The sequence below is a fragment of the Sinocyclocheilus grahami genome, unplaced genomic scaffold (genome assembly GCF_001515645.1).
Source record: "Sinocyclocheilus grahami isolate Dianchi unplaced genomic scaffold, SAMN03320097.WGS_v1.1 scaffold658.1, whole genome shotgun sequence".
In the NCBI taxonomy this organism is placed as follows: domain Eukaryota; kingdom Metazoa; phylum Chordata; class Actinopteri; order Cypriniformes; family Cyprinidae; genus Sinocyclocheilus; species Sinocyclocheilus grahami.
In genome coordinates, this window is record NW_015505837.1 from 320736 (window position 1) to 339897 (window position 19162).

Here is a 19162-nt window from a genome sequence, read left to right on the forward strand (position 1 = left end):
ATGTTATCTATCTTAACGTGAACAATTCATCCGTGCATATGTCCCCCCCCCCCCCCCCCCCATTCCTAAACAAAATGTCATAACTCAATGTTCTCTCCAATCATTTCGTTTGCATACTTTCTAACATTCAGATCTGCCTCAAGTCTATCAACAACAGATGGAACCAAGTCCCTGGCCTACATTTTTTCACTCGTATCATTTATTTAATTGAATAGTTATATTTTACTCATAACATTATATTGGATCTTTAATGTGGTTGGCCGCTTTTTGTTTGTAGCGTGTAATGTAGCAAATTACTTGTTCAAAATCCTAGGTGAACTGTAGTTTAACTAATGATTAGCTTGTAGCTTGGAAATCTACACTTTTAAAAGTAGTATAGCAAATTGCAGTAAAGTATGCCAAATAAACTGACCTGTTGCACAAATTGCTGTGCAAACTGTGTTCTGTGCTGATTTTAGTTGAGTTGAGCTGATTTCCACCATGGAATAAAACTATGTAATTATGACTTTTCATCTCACAATTCCGAGTTAACATCTCAAAACTCTGACTTTTTAATAAACTCAGAACTGTAAGATGTAAACTCGCAGTTGTGAGAAGAACAGTCTTGACTGCATGTTTGTAACCTGCAATTGCGAGATATTAAAATATAAAAAAGTCAGAATTGTGAGTAGAAAAGATGCCACAGAATAAAAAAAGGTATGTGTGACTTTTTATCTCACAATTCTGACTTTTTTCTTGCTATTCTGAGTTTGTCTCAGAATTCTTGACTTTTCTCTGAATTGAGAGTTTCTGAGTTTATTTATCAGATATAAACTTATAGAAAAGGCCAGAACTGTGAAATCTAAACTCAATGACCTTTTATATATTTTTTTATTCCCAGGCAGAAACAAACTTTCATATAAAAAAACCTAGACAGCGCATGCAAATAAACTGTGCATCAGCAAGTGCAATTCATTTTCCCACACTCTGTCTTTTTAGTGTCTCTCTTTCTGTTTATGACATCAAGCATATCTAATAAACCTCAATAAGATGCCACAGGACTTCACACACACACACTGCCTCTGGGACGAACTCTCTCCCTCTCATGGCCTCCATAGATTGCACTTCTAGTGAAAGCCAAGTTCATGCTTCTCTATTAAGCTTTTATCTCAGTATTAAACAACTCCAATTTATCTTGATCAAGACTCAGATAAAAGCGTGTTATGATTTGGATGTGACGTTTGATAGCTTATTAGTCACAATATGATTTAATTTTGGCAAATGGCTTTTGATTAAAACTTTGATGATCTATTTCACACTTGTTTGACGCATTAATTCACACTCCTTTCAAAGTAAGTATCTGCATTTCATTTAAGAGCTCTGGACTGTGTGCGTGTTTCTGATCTAGTGGTTTTGAAAACCATTTAGTGTTTTTAATTATTATCACCAAAGGCTAAACTTGGACTAGAATTAGGGCAACCTTTGTCTGGTGTATAGAAAGATGGAGAATATAATACGGTATATAACCAATTCTTACGTATTATATGAAATGGATGGTTGCATTTTATGCCTATAATTTTATATAGTAACATATTAATGTATGTACATACACTGCTATGCTTTTTCCACTGAAAAGCACATCTACCTGTACATTATATTTACATTTTATGTAATACATCTGAATGAAAGGTTAGCTAAACTTTATGTTCTTTGATTGAAGTAACTCTTTTTTGTTTTTCACATTTAAATTGTTTCACAAACAAACAAATGGCATGGATTGGATGGTTGGATTTATATCATCCAAACATTCTCACACAACTTTCAAAAAGAAAAACATAATCCTGTAAACTACATGAAGGCAAATACATTAATGCAAATTCCAAAAGCTGTTAGTATATTGATGACTGATACTCAGATCTGCCTGTTATGATGATGATAATTGAAATGTCAGATTCATAATGCATCTCTTGAGATGATACATTTTTATCTTGGGTCATTAATGTGTTTTTTGCATCAGACCTTTACAGTTCTCCAATGGAAAGGCACTTTTAAGTGGTCTAGGTGACCCTTGAACTTTCCCCTTTGCTATTTTTTTCTGTCTGACTAGATATAGCTTAGTCTCATATAGCCATATCAGCATAATGTCTGGTCCAATTTGCAGCTTATTCTGTCATAATGTTATTTTAGTGGCTGGAAATAACTCATACTACAATGACAAATGACAGATGTGTGCAGATGTGATTATCATTGTCTTTCATAGATTTGATGCCACTAGCCTGGCAGACTTTAGCAGACGGGCTTGGAAAGGATGGTAGGAGTGTTTAGGAAACCTGCTGGTACCTCATATTTGTATATGTAACATTTTTATTTATATCATACCTGAAGGTTTATTTATTCTCTACACATATACTGAATAATGGTACATCTCCAAGGTAACATATGCAGAGATTATTAAGGTTGCTATGGCAGACGTGCGGAGCTGATCGAAATAACAGGCTTTAGTCCACTGCATTTGATAATCAATTTGATAATCAGTTGTTATATTTTCATTTGGATGTTGACCAATGAGCAACAAAACAGAATGCAGTGTCTAATATGACTTTTTAATGCCACATACCTACACACCTAGATAAATTAGATGTATTCTCTAGATAAATGGGCATCACAGGCTTTACTGGGATATTCATCCCTGTCAGTGTAGCTTTAAGGCACAGTACAATAACAAACTGTCATGTTGATTTATGAGAAATCTGCTCACAAAAAAAAAAAAAATAATACAAATAAAAAACAAAAATGCTTTGCTATGTGAAATTAAGGGGTACTGTGATTATTCTGGAAGTGTTAATTCCTCCACTTAAATTACATCTGCAAACAACCTGAAGCATAACAATTAAATTATGAAATCAGTGTGTGTTAACATTAATAAGGTGGTGCGGTGGTGCACTAATATATATATACAGTGGGTACGGAAAGTATTCAGACCCCCTTACATTTTTCACTCTTTGTTATATTGCAGCCATTTGCTAAAATCATTTAAGTTAATTTTTTTTCCTCATTAATGTACACACAGCACCCCATATTGACAGAAAAACACAGAATTGTTGACATTTTTGCAGATTTATTAAAAAAGAAAAACTGAAATATCACATGGTCCTAAGTGTAAATATAGAAAATTTGGAGTTCTCCTGTGCTTCACGTATGCTCACTGTAGGACCTATCGAGAGTGTTTTAAGCGACTTTTCTAAAAATTCACAAATCTACTGTAAATGTGCTCTTAGTTAGCACCCAAATGTGTTAACTTCACAAAATAGTGAGTTAAACAATGTTTCTCCTAAGGTATTTTTTCCTCACATTTTCCATCATAAATAGCTACATTTTCATATGAGATAAAACAACTAAAGGATAAGTGAGGAGACAGAGTAATCATCACATTAAGTTACTCAGGCTAACTGTTTCTGCAAATAACACATGACAAGAAGATGTAAATGAGTAAAACATGTGCAAAGAGGGATGACGGTGAGCAGACAAAGTCTGAAAGGTGCTAATGATAAGAATATTCACATAACCACCCACACACAGCTGTGCAGATATCACACACACACACACACACATACACACACACACACACACACACACACACACACACACACACACACACTGTATTTCAAATCATTTCAGTGACTTTAAATGGTGACATCTGGCCTGTTATGTGTCGTTGTGTTTCCTTCCCACCAGAAAGTTTGAGTCTAACTTCCCTTACCTGCACTTTTGTCCCCAGAAGTTAACTAAACATGTCAAAACCTTGCTTGGGTAATTTGAAAATGGTTCAAATGATTCAAAACAATTTATACACTAATTTATTATTATTTTAAATCTAAAATTGCAAAGTCTAATATCTATAATAATTACATTTACATTGAAATAAAAAAAACATTTAAAATAAAAAGAAGGTTAGTCTGTGTTTATGTGTGTATAGTGTTTGTTGCATGTGTGTAGTTGTGCAAAGAACTGCATGCCGAGAATTAAAACCAACACACGGTTCTTATATTTATTTCATCATCTTTCTCTTCTCTCACCTTTCTTTTGCCCTCAATGACAGAGAAGGGTGTTGTGACGGAGGGCCACTTGTTTCTGGGTGGTGGAGGCTTCTCACAGTTCCACAGCACTAAAATCTGAAACCACATTAAAACACACGAGCTTCACTGCACATTTCCATATGCGTGCAAAACATGAGTTTTCATTGTTAGACTGCAACCAATTTTTGTAGGTGCAGGTGTGAATTATTACAGCCCACATGCAAAAGGTAATCAAAAGGTGTGAGAGCCACTAGAATCATTTACAACAAACTAGAAATTATCAAGAGACTTTTCATTTTTAGTAACTGTGTTAATCAGGGGCATTTGTAGATACAGTCTAATGTTAGCTCTTGTGAAAAGAAGTGTGCTTAATTGTATTGAATGTGTACTTAAAATCTTTAAAAAATAAATAACTGGACGTGTCATACATTGTAATACATTTTCATTTAATTGTAAATAACATGCAATTAAGTGTTCGAAAACATTTCATTCCTTTCACACTGTGTATTCTTTTAAAATATATTATTTTCAGACTAAACACTCTTTTTAAAGTATGCAAAAGTGTACGTTTTTAAACAAGGGAATACATGATCTGAATATTATTCAATTTAGTAATTATCTAATATAAATTGAACCGATGCAATGTCAGCAGAAAATAAGTTGTTTCAATTATATAAACTTTATGCAATGAAGCAGTGACCAATTAGGAACACAAACAGTGAAGCTAACATGATCTGTCACTTGTCAGAATCCGCGTGTATGCTACTTTCACACAGCCAGATGTTTGACTAGTTTTATTTGATTAGTTGCTGCCCACATACAGGGACATAATAAAAAATGATGTGTGGAAAACCATGTCAAAATTTGTGGGCTTTCTAAATGAGTTTGATTCATGCATTGATAACCATTCATCTTGTTCATGATATGATGCATTAGGCAGTGCTGCATTTAATATACCAACACTTTCCCTCCAGAATGTAAAAGGAATAGCACATCCAAAATGGAAAATCACCTACTGAATCTCATATTGTTCCAAACCTATGATGTTATGTATTTGGTACAAGGCTAATATGGTTAAGTGAAACTAAAACTAAAACCATAAAATAAAAAAAATTGTACTTGAATAATTGTCCTGAAATAAAACATATATATATATATATAAAAGCAACATTTCCATCATTCCAATTATTTTGACATTTAAGTACTGAAACTACTAAAACTAAATAAACTAAAATTAATAAATATAAATTAATAACAAAACTATATAGTCGTATAAAAAATTTAAAATGACAAAATGTTTTAAACTAAACTTAAAAACAGAAATAGAAAAACATTTTTTAATTAATTAATTAATAAATAAAACAACTATAATATAGTATATCAGTGACGCTAAAAGAACACTGCTTTGGTGGAGCACGAAAGGAGAAGCTTAGCAGAACATTCACTGAAAGTGAATGGGGACCAACAGGCTGTCAACTTAATCACAAAAGGCACCATAAAATTGATTTGTTATTGACTGATGTCTTGCAGTTCTCTTGATGCACCAGTTTTGAAAATGCACATATTCAAATCAGGTAAATGAGATTTGAGAGCTACATATTTCTAGTGAATAGAATAATACTTTGGCCTTTTCCTCACACAAAACCATTAAAGGACTTGGAATATTATGGATTTTATGTTGCATGATATTATGAAATATTATGCAAACAAGTTGTATTATGAAACCTCAGCTGTTTTGTTTTGTTGAGTGAGTGATTGACTGATTGACTGATTGTTAAAATCAGAATAGAACATGATTGAGATGACTTGTGAGTGAGAAAATGAAGACCGAATTTTTTCTTTCTTTCTTTGGTGAGTTATACTTATTCATATACATCTAATTTGTGATTTAATATAGCCAGTTGTGCAGGCTGCCAATAAAGAAATAACTCTAACCAACAATGTAACCTCCAGCAAACAATCGCTGGCAGTGTGAATGACCCTTAACCTTATGCACATTTGCAGCATATAATGGAAGAGTTGTCATTGAGTCTCATTATTTGCTCTCATATTCTCACCTGTGCACAGAACTTGGACTTGGCGACCGCATGGATCAGTTTGAATATGGGCTGCTGTTGGGACTGTAGAGGTGTGACCGCTTGAATGACAGCTGTAAACTCCTGAGAAGGACTCTTACCTGCAGAAATCACAAACGTTAATAGCAGAAATTACTTTAGTGCTTTTGGATAGTCTTGATTTGCTGGTGAATTTCTTTGCTTAAATCATGAAGCACATAAAAATGCAGTTTTCACACACTGCGAACGGCAGATTAGCCTTTATGAAATCAGTCTTCAGTGGCATCAGCCTACGGTGTTTAACATCTCTCTGCATTTGTATCAGTTTACTTTATGGCAGCCGTTCAAAGACAGCACCTGTTTATCTTTGTTCCTCCGCAGGGATTTGCTTCATTTATCTACGTTTGCGACTGCGACTCCAGAAACCTGACAGCTACATTAAGTCTCTATTACACCATAATAAAGGTTACTATAAAGTAAAGAACAAAAAGCAACCAGAGAGAATAAAACTAGTAAAATGAATTGATCAAAGCTATGTGAGACTGTTTTCTGGTTAGGCCGTAAAACACAAGAGAAGTTCATAATATATCACACAGTGACAGTAATTACATTTAGCCAGAACATCTATTATCCCTATTTCCTCTCTGCAGGGACCCAAACCCTATAAAACAGAACAAAGCAAGAACATGCGAACACAAGCACAGTCTGAGACACGTGAACAAACAGGCCACACACACACAGACCACACAGAAACAAACCACACACACAAATACACTGAAACAGGCAAATCCACATGCACTTTTGGTTTGATTTTAAAACGGATTATTTGAATGTAATGTTAATGGTCCATCCATAATTGTGGTCACATCTAGAAGTACAGTCAGAGGTCATTTGGTTCACAGTTGAAAGACACACACACACACACACACACACACACACACAATTGTTGTGATGAACATGTAAATATAATTACATAATTAATTAACCATACCTTTAACCAATCAATGCATTAATTATTAAATCTCAAAATAAATCTTTTTACAAAACAAAAGTATAATTACACAATTATTACTTAATTATATAAAAGAGAGTTAGAAGATACCTCATGTGAAAAAGAAATGAACTTAATTACAGTGAATGTGCACTTGAAATCTTATTATATAAGTATCTTAATAAATAAATACCACTTAAGTGTAAGTACTTTCAAAAAGTGCAATTTTGACAAACTAAATGTTTTACTTTATTAGTATTTTTAAATCATTTTTTGTTGTGTTTTGAAGTTGTGCACTTATTTTGATGTGTTGACTAACATATTAAAGCATGTGTAAAGTACTTTATTATATTTTAACTGTAGATTATTAATAAATATTCAACGTTAATAGATTTACATTAAGTTATACTTAAGTTTACCAGAAATGCTTGTCAGTACTTTCGGCAGCACAGTTTAACCATTTTCATTGAAACTATATTTTTTTTACTATATATTTCAACTACTGTTAGTAGTGTAGTGAAATAAACTACTTTTTTTAACAGTTATACAACAACTCTCCTTGAGTTACAAATATTACAGATTCAGTTCCTGAGGTGTTTTAAGGACTGAATAATTCTGCATAACCTTTTTTTTTTTATTATTGTTACTCGTTACCTGAACTTGTCATAATTGATTCTGGTCAGTAATAGCATTCAGTGGTCAAATATTTGATTCAATATCTAGTAATTTTGTAATGGAAGATTTTTTCCCCTCTTCCTTAGCAGATGCTTTAATCTGCAAGTAAGAAAAAATTATAAAAAAGGAACCCACAGGTCATACAAGATGCAGATTAGTTTGTTTCTTCATTGGAACAGATTTGGAGAAATTTAGCATTACATCACTTGCTCACCAATTGAGTGAATGGGTGCCATCAGAATGAGAGTCCAAACAGCTGATAAAAGAGGAGCAGAGCCCCCTTCTTGGGACTTGCAATACTGCTTTAAAGGGGTCATAGGATGCCCATTTTCCACAAGTTGATATGATTCTTTAGGGTCTTAATGAAAAGTCTGTAACATAGTTTGGTTAAAATTTCTCAATGGTAGTGTAAAAAAAACACCTTTTTTACCCGGTAAAAAGCAGCTCTTTTCAGATCAAACCGTTTTTGTAGCATTTTCCTTTAAATGTTAATGAGCTCTGCTGACCCCGCCCCTCTCTTCCGAGCTGCTCTCAGAGAGACTGTTTACTTTAGCCGCATTCATCGTGAAACTTGCTAATTAGCACATTATTAGGAAAGGCGATTTGCAAAGATTCATTACAAAACATTATACTCACTTCATCTGTAGATGATGATGGATCATGAATGATTCGCGCGAACATAGACGCATATATGTAGATCGGGGGCACATTCCCTTCAGGAACAATGTAATCCGGTCTTCAGCGGCTCAGATGTCGGGAGTAAATGACGACTGCTCTGTTCATTATTACATTCAATAACAGAACACCTCAATCGCTTAGGAGTCATTCTTGTCTACATCTGCTCCGGCGGTGAAACAATAGCGGACTGATGACAGCTCACTCAGGGCGGGTCTAAGGTAAGACACCAGTCCAGTCTGTGCTGAAATGCTACTGTCAATCAAACTATCGTGGGAGGGGCCTGTCTGTGTGATGTCACACAGACAGGCATCTGAGATCGGCTCGATTTGAGAAAGGGGTAAAAATTTAACCAGATAAAAAAAAAAACACTGGGTGGATTTTTATCATTATAGGGTGGTTGTGTACACACACTGCCAACACACATTTCAGTTCAAACAACTTGTAAAAGTGCATGTAGCATCCTATGACCCCTTTAATAATGCTTCCTCCAGTGAAAAAGTCCATCCCCATGTTGCCCTCTCACATCAAAATACACCAACATACTTTGCTGTTTTGCACTGTTTTCACGTCAACTGTCAGTCTTGTCAATTGATATGTGCATATTTCTCTCCTAATTCAGGCAAGATTACTTTTTCATTGGCGAAAGGGACAAAGCACTTACATTTTAGCCGGAAACAATAGTTTGAAGTTAAAAACGTCTTGATGAATTTGTTTAAATGTTTACAACCCCAGATTTTCACAAGACAATTAATTATTGGACTTCTTGTGGATTATTGTGATTTTATTTATTTTTTATCAGCTGTTTGGACTCTCATTCTGGCGGCACCCATTCACTGCAGAGGATCCACTGGTGAGCAAGTGACGTAATGCTAAGTATTCCTTAAAAAATAACTGTTTTGCATGTTCAGAACAAACAAAAATAACAACAACAACAGAATGTTATTATGTATGCAAGCCACAAAACATCTAAAATATTTTCAAATGACTGTTTCAAGGAAGACAGGGACACAGCAAGCCATCGGCGCAGTCCGCTCGTCATGTTGGATGATATCTCATTGCCTAATAAACAGCATGTATCACAGGTAGCCGGATTTATAGTGTTGCCCTGGCTGAGCGAATCACGCTGTATATCACCCACACTGAAGTTCTCTCAAGTTATGGCCACAGACAGGGAGTCTAAACTGCCCTGTCATCAAAATTATGGAAAGTGAGACTAACAACGCCTGTGACAGCAGAGAATAGACCATCTATCACTCCTGCAACACAGATTTGCTGCTGACATGTGAAGCCCCGGGACAAATCCGCTACAGACCCCTATATGCACATGCAAACACACACAGGCTGGATTTAGGAAGGAATATGGCAGACACATATGTTCACTATCCACTATGAGATTACACACACACACACACACACACACTGCTTGGAGGGAAACCAACATCTATCTGAGTTATGATTTAATTTTCACTGCAACAAAGTATTATGGCACTGAGCTGAAGGTGGTAAAGAGACACACACACACACACTCACCGAGTGTTGAGTAGTAGAAGGGGAAGAGGGTGAGGTCGCTGGAGAACTCAGGAAGTGCGTAGAGTCCTCCAGGCAAAGAATTCCACATCAACCTGCTCCTGGACATGTGTGTCCGTATCCTGTCATGGATAATCTGCAAAAACAACAACATTTACAAGTTACAATTAGCATTATGGGTGCTACGATTAAATAATCATGCAAAGATTGTGAGTGCTCTCAAGCTTTCTGTTTAGGACATGTGATTACATCATGTAATCATTGCTCTAACATGTTCATTGTTTGTACTTAAAGGGATAGTTTACACAAAAATTAAAACCACCCCATGATTTACTCACCCTCAAGCCATCCTAGGTGTATATGAGTTTTCCTTTGCTCTAAACAAAACTTTTTTTTCGCGAGACAAGCATATTCTCACCGGTACGCTACGCCTACGTCATCCGCTGGAGTGACACTATAGTGAACATAGTGAACAGAAGGCATTTATTAACCCCCGGAGCCATGTGGAGCACTTTTTTATGATGGATGGATGCACTTTATTTTGCTTCAAAATCTCAACACCCATTCACTGCTATTATAAAGCTTGGAAAAGCCAGGACATTTTTTTAATATAACTCCAATTGTATTCGTCTGAAAGAAGAAAGTCATATACACCTAGGATGGCTTGAGGGTGAGTGAATCATGGAGTAATTTTCATTTTTGGATGAACTATCCCTTTAAATGAATACATGACATACATTAACTGCATGAGCTGCATAATCTTAGAACTGTACTTTTCTGCCGTATGGATATTACCTTGACACAGCCACCTCTATAAACAGATCACTCTTAATTGTAATGTAGAATCATTCATTTTCTGTAAAGCTGCTTTGAAATGGTATCGTGAAAAGCTCTATATAAATGAATGTGAACTGAATTGAATGTTTTAGCTGTGGTTAAACCTTGGAACCAATAACAGCCAGTTTCAGTCTGACCAGTGCTTTGGAATAAGTTTGGATAGTCCAGATTTAGATTCTAGATTGTATTTTTATTTCACAGGAAATACGGGCTCCTGTGTATTTGTTGTTAAGAAATACTAAACTATTATTCTATACATTTATTTTTATGTTTACATAAATATTTTTTTTCTTTTCTAAAATGGTTATCAATTTTTTTTTTTATTTATTTTATCTGTATTAATACCCAGAGACATTCAATAATTTCAATAATTTAACAACACATTCACATGTTTACGGTTCTCTGATGTTGGCTAATGGTCAAATTACATGTAGGTAAACAAATAACATATTTTGACATCTTTTAGTAGGTGTTGTATTTTGTTTGTTCATATTTTTATTCACTTTAATTTGACTTTTTTATGATTCCATTTGGGAAACCCTGTTTTATTAACTAATGCCAGTTTATAAACAAACTATTGTTCATTGTGAAATGTTTGTTAAATGCAGTTAAATAAAAACATATTAGTACTTATATTAAAATTGAAGGTAACACTTATACAATAAGGTTCCATTAGTTAATGTTAGTTAATGTATTAACTAACATGAACAAACAATGAACAATACATTTATTACAGTATTTATTCATCTTTGTTAATGTTAGTTAATGAAAATACAGTTGTTCATTGTTAGTTCATGTTAATTCACAGTGCATGAACTAATGTTAACAAGCACAACTTTTTGATTTTAATAATGCATTAGTAAATGTTGAAATTAATATTACCTAAGATTGATACATGCTGTAGAAGTATTGTTCATGCTTAGTTCATGTTAACTAAAGTTGTTAACTAATATTAACTAATGAACCTTATTGTAAAGTGTTACCGAAAATTAACATTAACCAAGTATTGTTCATTGTTAGCTCATGATACCTAATGCATTAACCAATGCAAACAAATATAAGAGTATTGCAAAAAAAAAAATATCAACATGTCAGACCATCTCTATCAGTCTTTGCAGGCATCGCCCAGACAACATTCTCAACAGTATGCACACAGGCCTAATTTCTCAAATTAAACACATTAATCACATTTTATTACAACACTTATTAATCACAATCTGCCTCACCCCCATCACAACGGGGTCACTAATGAACCTTATTGTAAAGTGTTACCGAAAATTAACATTAACCAAGTATTGTTCATTGTTAGCTCATGATACCTAATGCATTAACCAATGCAAACAAATATAAGAGTATTGCAAAAAAAAAATATCAACATGTCAGACCATCTCTATCAGTCTTTGCAGGCATCGCCCAGACAACATTCTCAACAGTATGCACACAGGCCTAATTTCTCAAATTAAACACATTAATCACATTTTATTACAACACTTATTAATCACAATCTGCCTCACCCCCATCACAACGGGGTCTGTGAGATCTTAAAACCCCAAAATAACCTGTAAAACACACACACACGCACACACACACACACACACACACACACACACACACACACACACACACACACACACACACACACACACACGCCCACCCCTTTTGTGTCCTGAGTCCTCCTCTAATGGGCTTGATTGGTTCTGCTCTCCCAAGTCTAGAAATGCACAAGCCAATTAGGATCAACTACGGTCTAATTAAAGAACCCTCATGTCAGGCAGCATGTGTGTTTGTGTATCTCTGTGCCTTTACATGTTTTAATGTGCTGTACGTGAAGTGTAGGGATTTTGTCAGATCCACGAAGCATCTCGCTTATCTTGTTCTGTGGAGCAGGGAAATTAACTCAACGTGGCATATGTTCTAGAGCAAGTGCCAGTATACACAGGTCCACGGAGAGGGCATTTGATCTATGTGCTTAATTAGGCAGCATTTATTGCTGCATGCACATACACACACATACACATACACACACACACACACACACACACACACACACTCACCGAGTGTTGAGTAGTAGAAGGGGAAGAGGGTTGAAATAATTCTTACATATAGTCTGTCAACATGGTATGGCGTGGACATCACAATGCACTATTAACTATGCAGTACTGTAAATGGACCTCTCAACAGAATGTTGCAGGGATGATGTATTTTTGTATCTTCTGGTTCCATCATCCTGAAGTCAATTAATTTTTTGAAAGGGTCTTTGTTTAAATGCCTGAAATAAATCCAGTGGTTAACACAAGTTTAAGACATTTTCACAGTTTTTTTCACACTAGTGTCTGTGTGTGTGTTTTTAAAGCTTTCACTTGTGTTAGTTCACAGTTAGTTGTCTGCTAATAAGTGGCTAAATGGGACTACAGAGGTTGTCGGGGTCGTCATGTTGAACAGTAAAACTAATCTACTCACTAGTTTGCTTTCAGAAACTGAATGAGTTGTTGGAAGTTTAGTGATGTTGATGCCTGCTGTACATTTGGCTTTTTACTTCTGCCGATTATATTAAGGCTTCTTTATGAACAAAATGTGTATGAATCATAAACTTGAATCAGAACTTATTTTCAGAGCTTATTTTCTGCCTTAATCCAAAATTTCCAGTGGAACAATGCTATTTCTATTTATTGTATAAAAACACTGTCGAGGGAACAAGGGTGATGCCAACCAGTTTGACCTATAAAAATGCATCATCTCTGCAGCACACTATCCCTGCATCCCAATGTTCATATTATCTATCCTAAAATAAAATATGCGAGATTACAATAAGTGTGTCTCAAAGCATAGTATGTTGAAAAGAGTATCCTAGAAGTCCTCGGATTGTTCAAACGATTTTTGAAGTGTGGATCCGTGCACACTCTAATGTCTAATATTGCCCACAATTCAATCCATTGCACAATCCATCTGTTTGGCCATTAACTTTTTAAATGTATCTTTACACAAAAAGATTTTTTTGCAGAGATCTCTGCATAAAAACCCACGACTGGCAGATCAACAAACTACTTCTTTTCTCTCCAATACGGTAGAAAGTTAAATTAAATGAAATGTGGAGGATGGTAACTGTGACAAGATGATTGACAGGCCAGTTTACAGCATGACAGAGCGGTCCATTAAAGACGCAATTCAACAATTAGGCATTTCCCGAAACCATAGTTCCAACATACATTTGCAAACAGCACAGTAACACACACACACACACTCACCGAGTGTTGAGTAGTAGAAGGGGAAGAGGGTTGAAATAATTCTTACATATAGTCTGTCAACATGGTATGGCGTGGACATCACAATGCACTATTAACTATGCAGTACTGTAAATGGACCTCTCAAATAGAATGTTGCAGGGATGATGTATTTTTGTATCTTCTGGTTCCATCATCCTGAAGTCAATTAATTTTTTGAAAGGGTCTTTGTTTAAATGCCTGAAATAAATCCAGTGGTTAACACAAGTTTAAGACATTTTCACAGTTTTTTTCACACTAGTGTCTGTGTGTGTGTTTTTAAAGCTTTCACTTGTGTTAGTTCACAGTTAGTTGTCTGCTAATAAGTGGCTAAATGGGACTACAGAGGTTGTCGGGGTCGTCATGTTGAACAGTAAAACTAATCTACTCACTAGTTTGCTTTCAGAAACTGAATGAGTTGTTGGAAGTTTAGTGATGTTGATGCCTGCTGTACATTTGGCTTTTTACTTCTGCCGATTATATTAAGGCTTCTTTATGAACAAAATGTGTATGAATCATAAACTTGAATCAGAACTTATTTTCAGAGCTTATTTTCTGCCTTAATCCAAAATTTCCAGTGGAACAATGCTATTTCTATTTATTGTATAAAAACACTGTCGAGGGAACAAGGGTGATGCCAACCAGTTTGACCTATAAAAATGCATCATCTCTGCAGCACACTATCCCTGCATCCCAATGTTCATATTATCTATCCTAAAATAAAATATGCGAGATTACAATAAGTGTGTCTCAAAGCATAGTATGTTGAAAAGAGTATCCTAGAAGTCCTCGGATTGTTCAAACGATTTTTGAAGTGTGGATCCGTGCACACTCTAATGTCTAATATTGCCCACAATTCAATCCATTGCACAATCCATCTGTTTGGCCATTAACTTTTTAAATGTATCTTTACACAAAAAGATTTTTTTGCAGAGATCTCTGCATAAAAACCCACGACTGGCAGATCAACAAACTACTTCTTTTCTCTCCAATACGGTAGAAAGTTAAATTAAATGAAATGTGGAGGATGGTAACTGTGACAAGATGATTGACAGGCCAGTTTACAGCATGACAGAGCGGTCCATTAAAGACGCAATTCAACAATTAGGCATTTCCCGAAACCATAGTTCCAACATACATTTGCAAACAGCACAGTAAAGTTGTGTGGCTGAAACTACAGCTCAGTAAGATTTTTATTTTTTGGTTTTTGAAAAAGATTCTTATGTTTACCGAAGCCTTATTTATTTGATAAAATACAGTCAAAAACATTAATAATGTGAAATATTATCTTTATATGTTTCATATATTTTATTAACATTTAATTATATTTGACATAATTTAATGCATCTTTGCTGAATAAAAATATAATAAAAAAAAATCATAGCAATGCCAATTTTTTTTGAGCCATAGTGTATTTATGTTTGTTTTGTACATTATCTTGAACATTTTAACGCTTATTATTATTATTATTAATAATAACAAGGTATAAAAATAATTGACTATTATAATTTTCCTGTTTGGATTGCAAGGTATCACTGGTCATCTGATCTCACCATTGCACCTCCCCCCATCCTCTATATGAATAAAATATGAATAATGTTGAATAACATATTTTTGTAATCCATTGATGCAACTGAAAGATTGATCATTTTAAACATTTGTCTGAAGTGCAAATCATTTCTTTTGAAGTTAATCCATTTAATGAGGAAAACTGTATTTATTTATTGAATAATTTATTTTTCTGAGTGAACTGGAGGAATCTTCTTTTTATTGTCTTTCTCTGTATCTCTTTTTTTGGTTTTTGAAAAAGATTCTTATGTTTACCGAAGCCTCGTTTATTTGATAAAATACAGTCAAAAACATTAATAATGTGAAATATTATCTTTATATGTTTCATATATTTTATTAACATTTAATTATATTTGACATAATTTAATGCATCTTTGCTGAATAAAAATATAATTAAAAAAAATCATAGCAATGCCAATTTTTTTTGAGCCATAGTGTATTTATGTTTGTTTTGTACATTATCTTGAACATTTTAACGCTTATTATTATTATTATTATTAATAATAACAAGGTATAAAAATAATTGACTATTATAATTTTCTTGTTTGGATTGCAAGGTATCACTGGTCATCTGATCTCACCATTGCACCTCCCCCCATCCTCTATATGAATAAAATATGAATAATGTTGAATAAAATATTTTTGTAATCCATTGATGCAACTGAAAGATTGATCATTTTAAACATTTGTCTGAAGTGCAAATCATTTCTTTTGAAGTTAATCCATTTAATGAGGAAAACTGTATTTATTTATTGAATCATTTATTTTTCTGAGTGAACTGGAGGAATCTTCTTTTTATTGTCTTTCTCTGTATCTCTCTGTAATTTGACTTTCATAACATGCAATATAAATATATATAATACAAAAATTAATATAAAATTTTAAAAGGGGGGCAAAAAAAATGCATTTAAACATTATTTATATTAAATATTCTTTCATTACTTACATTAAATAATGATGATTCAGTTGAATGATTTTAAATACATATAAAAGCATCGGGAAATGGATTTAGAAAATATGCATTTAAAAAGGGATTTATTATTTATTGTTGCTTTATAAACATTACAATTAATTACATTTTGACAAAGTTTTACATATAGTAAGTTTATTTATAATTTGAAAAGTGATATTTATTTACATGTTTTAAGTTTGAATTCATATGTTTAGAGTTAATTTCTTCATTTAATTTCATTTTCTTCATCTAATTGCTGGGAGCATGAAACAAATCAAAATTTCAATTTAATTTCCATGGAATGTTGATATTGTTTTCATGGTTGTTTTGGGAAATTACAATTTAAAGACAGCTTTGATACCGTTTTGGGTAATTGCTAAAATCTGGGTTTTAAAGCAAAACCTGTTGAGTCCCGCTGCTTATAGTAGACAGTTTTGTGCATTACAGCAGTATCTCTGATTCCAATCACTCTGGTGATATTTGGTGAAGTTGGCAGAAATACTGCTCTCCTCTGTCTGCTTTCTGAACACATTGATAGTCACAGTCAGTCACTTTTCTGGCAGTGACGTCTGGCAGTTCTCAGTCTGGGCCTGTTATTAAAAGACTTGTCCGACACCTTGCTGAGATGAAGAGATACAGAAACCCAGCACAAAGTTTCCATTCCGTCTAGCTGACCAAGGCTGGCCTTTATCCCCGGAGAAACTTCTCAAAAGAGATGTGTGAGGGAGTGAGTGAGTGAATGTTTGTGTAAATCCGTCTGCATTTTTATGTGTGTTGGAGAGGTCTGGAAAAGACCAAGTGCGTTTGATCATGGCAGGGATCATCTTCTTATGTGTGACAGCAACTCGTGTTGAAAGCTTTTGAAGAAAATAGAAGACATCAGAGACGAAGAGAGATGGAGAGAACAAGAAATGAGTGAGTGTGTGAGAGAGATGGAGAGAACAATAAATGAGTGAGTGTGTGAGAGAGATGGAGACAAAACAAAGCATATGCCAAGAAAAAAAACACATGATCCACATTAACTATACAAATGACTTATACTGAGTGGAATTCCTGAAGATTTCATAGAAGAGCTATGGAGCCACATGTTTTAAACTATACATAGATTTCATCATAAAAGTATGGTTGCATCAGAAAATAGCCATACATGAACTTACAATGCCTTTTTTATTAAACATACCCTTGTGAAAAAGAAGTGTGCTTAATTGCATTAAATGTGCACTTTTAAAAAAAGAAAAGAAAAACTGTACTTGCAGATCATATAATATTAATGAAATAAAATGCCACTTAACCTTATAAAGAGAGTCCACTTTCATGAAATTGTTTCTTAAAACACTCAAGTACACATATTTAAAAAGTGCACATGATAATAACTTTAATTGTAGTGTGTTATTTAATTCATTTAATATATTTTAAATGCACCAAATTGCAATTGCATCATTACAACTGTGTAATTACAAATATGTTTACATGCATGACATACAAGTTACGAGCGTATATTTTAGTTTACCATTTGGCAGTAAACTTTAACCATATTTCAAAGAAAATAGAATTATGAAATTACTTATAAAGACCTACGTAAGTCTTAAATAAGTGGGTCAAAAAGCACTCTTAAGTTCTACTCTTAGGATGAAAAGAAAAAAGAAATTGTTTGGAGGATTGTTTTATGTACTCGCTCATTTTTAATTTCATACAAAAAAAAAAGTTGCATTGTGTAGCTTTAAGTCTTACTTAAATGTGCTAAATACTGTATTTAATATACATATAATCAATATTCATTTTATTACAATGAACATGCGATATAGTATTTGAAATCTTTATATTCAGTTTGCACATAAGTACATTGTTTTAAATATATTATATTATTTATAAGTAGCCTACTCTTTGTATGCTAAAGTGTACTTTTTTATCACAATGGTAGCCTATACAATGCCAAACTTATGGAGAAATCTGGACAACAAATAGCTACGCAATGCTAACATAATGCTAATATGATTTGTAATTAATAAATCTATATTAAATTAGAATGATTTTCAACAGTGGTCACATACTTTTGGATCCCACTGTACTCGAGAGTGATGACAGAATTAGTTGTGGGAAGGAAAAACAAAACATGAAAAAGCTATGTTTAAAAAATTCAGAGTTTCAATTTAAAGATTTTTTTTTTGTAACTTTCATATGATAAACAATTTGATATATGATACTAAGTTTGGTCACCATCTGACTTCCAATGTGAAACCACTTTAGAACCATAACTGTAACTATAACCATATCGTTTAAAAGATCACTCTAAATGTCATAGTTACTGACGTTTTGTTGTGTTTTTCATTCCCCATGTTCTCTGTGTGACCTAGTTTCTGTCTCCTGTTGATTGTGTCATTAGGTTCAGGTGTGTCTAGTCGTAATCCTCATTTACGTTCCCCATATAATGCTGCGTTCAAGTCATGTCGGATAGATCGTATTTACGAGTTGAACGCACATGAACGCCACCACAAAGTTGTTATTACGAGTGGGAAACTCGAAATTTTCTTTAAGCCCCGAGTTTCCGAGTTGGGGGCGTGTCA

General features: G+C 34.0%; 1 protein-coding gene across 1 annotated transcript in view; it reads right to left on the bottom strand.

The window, feature by feature from the left end:
- LOC107558762 (exostosin-1) overlaps nt 1-19162 on the bottom strand; it is a 295223-nt gene that overhangs the window by 21232 nt on the left and 254829 nt on the right. The window contains exons 5-7 of the mRNA XM_016242435.1: nt 9984-10116; nt 6113-6231; nt 4056-4151 (exon numbers count right to left, since the gene is read on the bottom strand). Coding sequence (XP_016097921.1) covers nt 4056-4151; nt 6113-6231; nt 9984-10116 — 348 coding nt within the window. The remainder of the gene's footprint in view (nt 1-4055; nt 4152-6112; nt 6232-9983; nt 10117-19162) is intronic.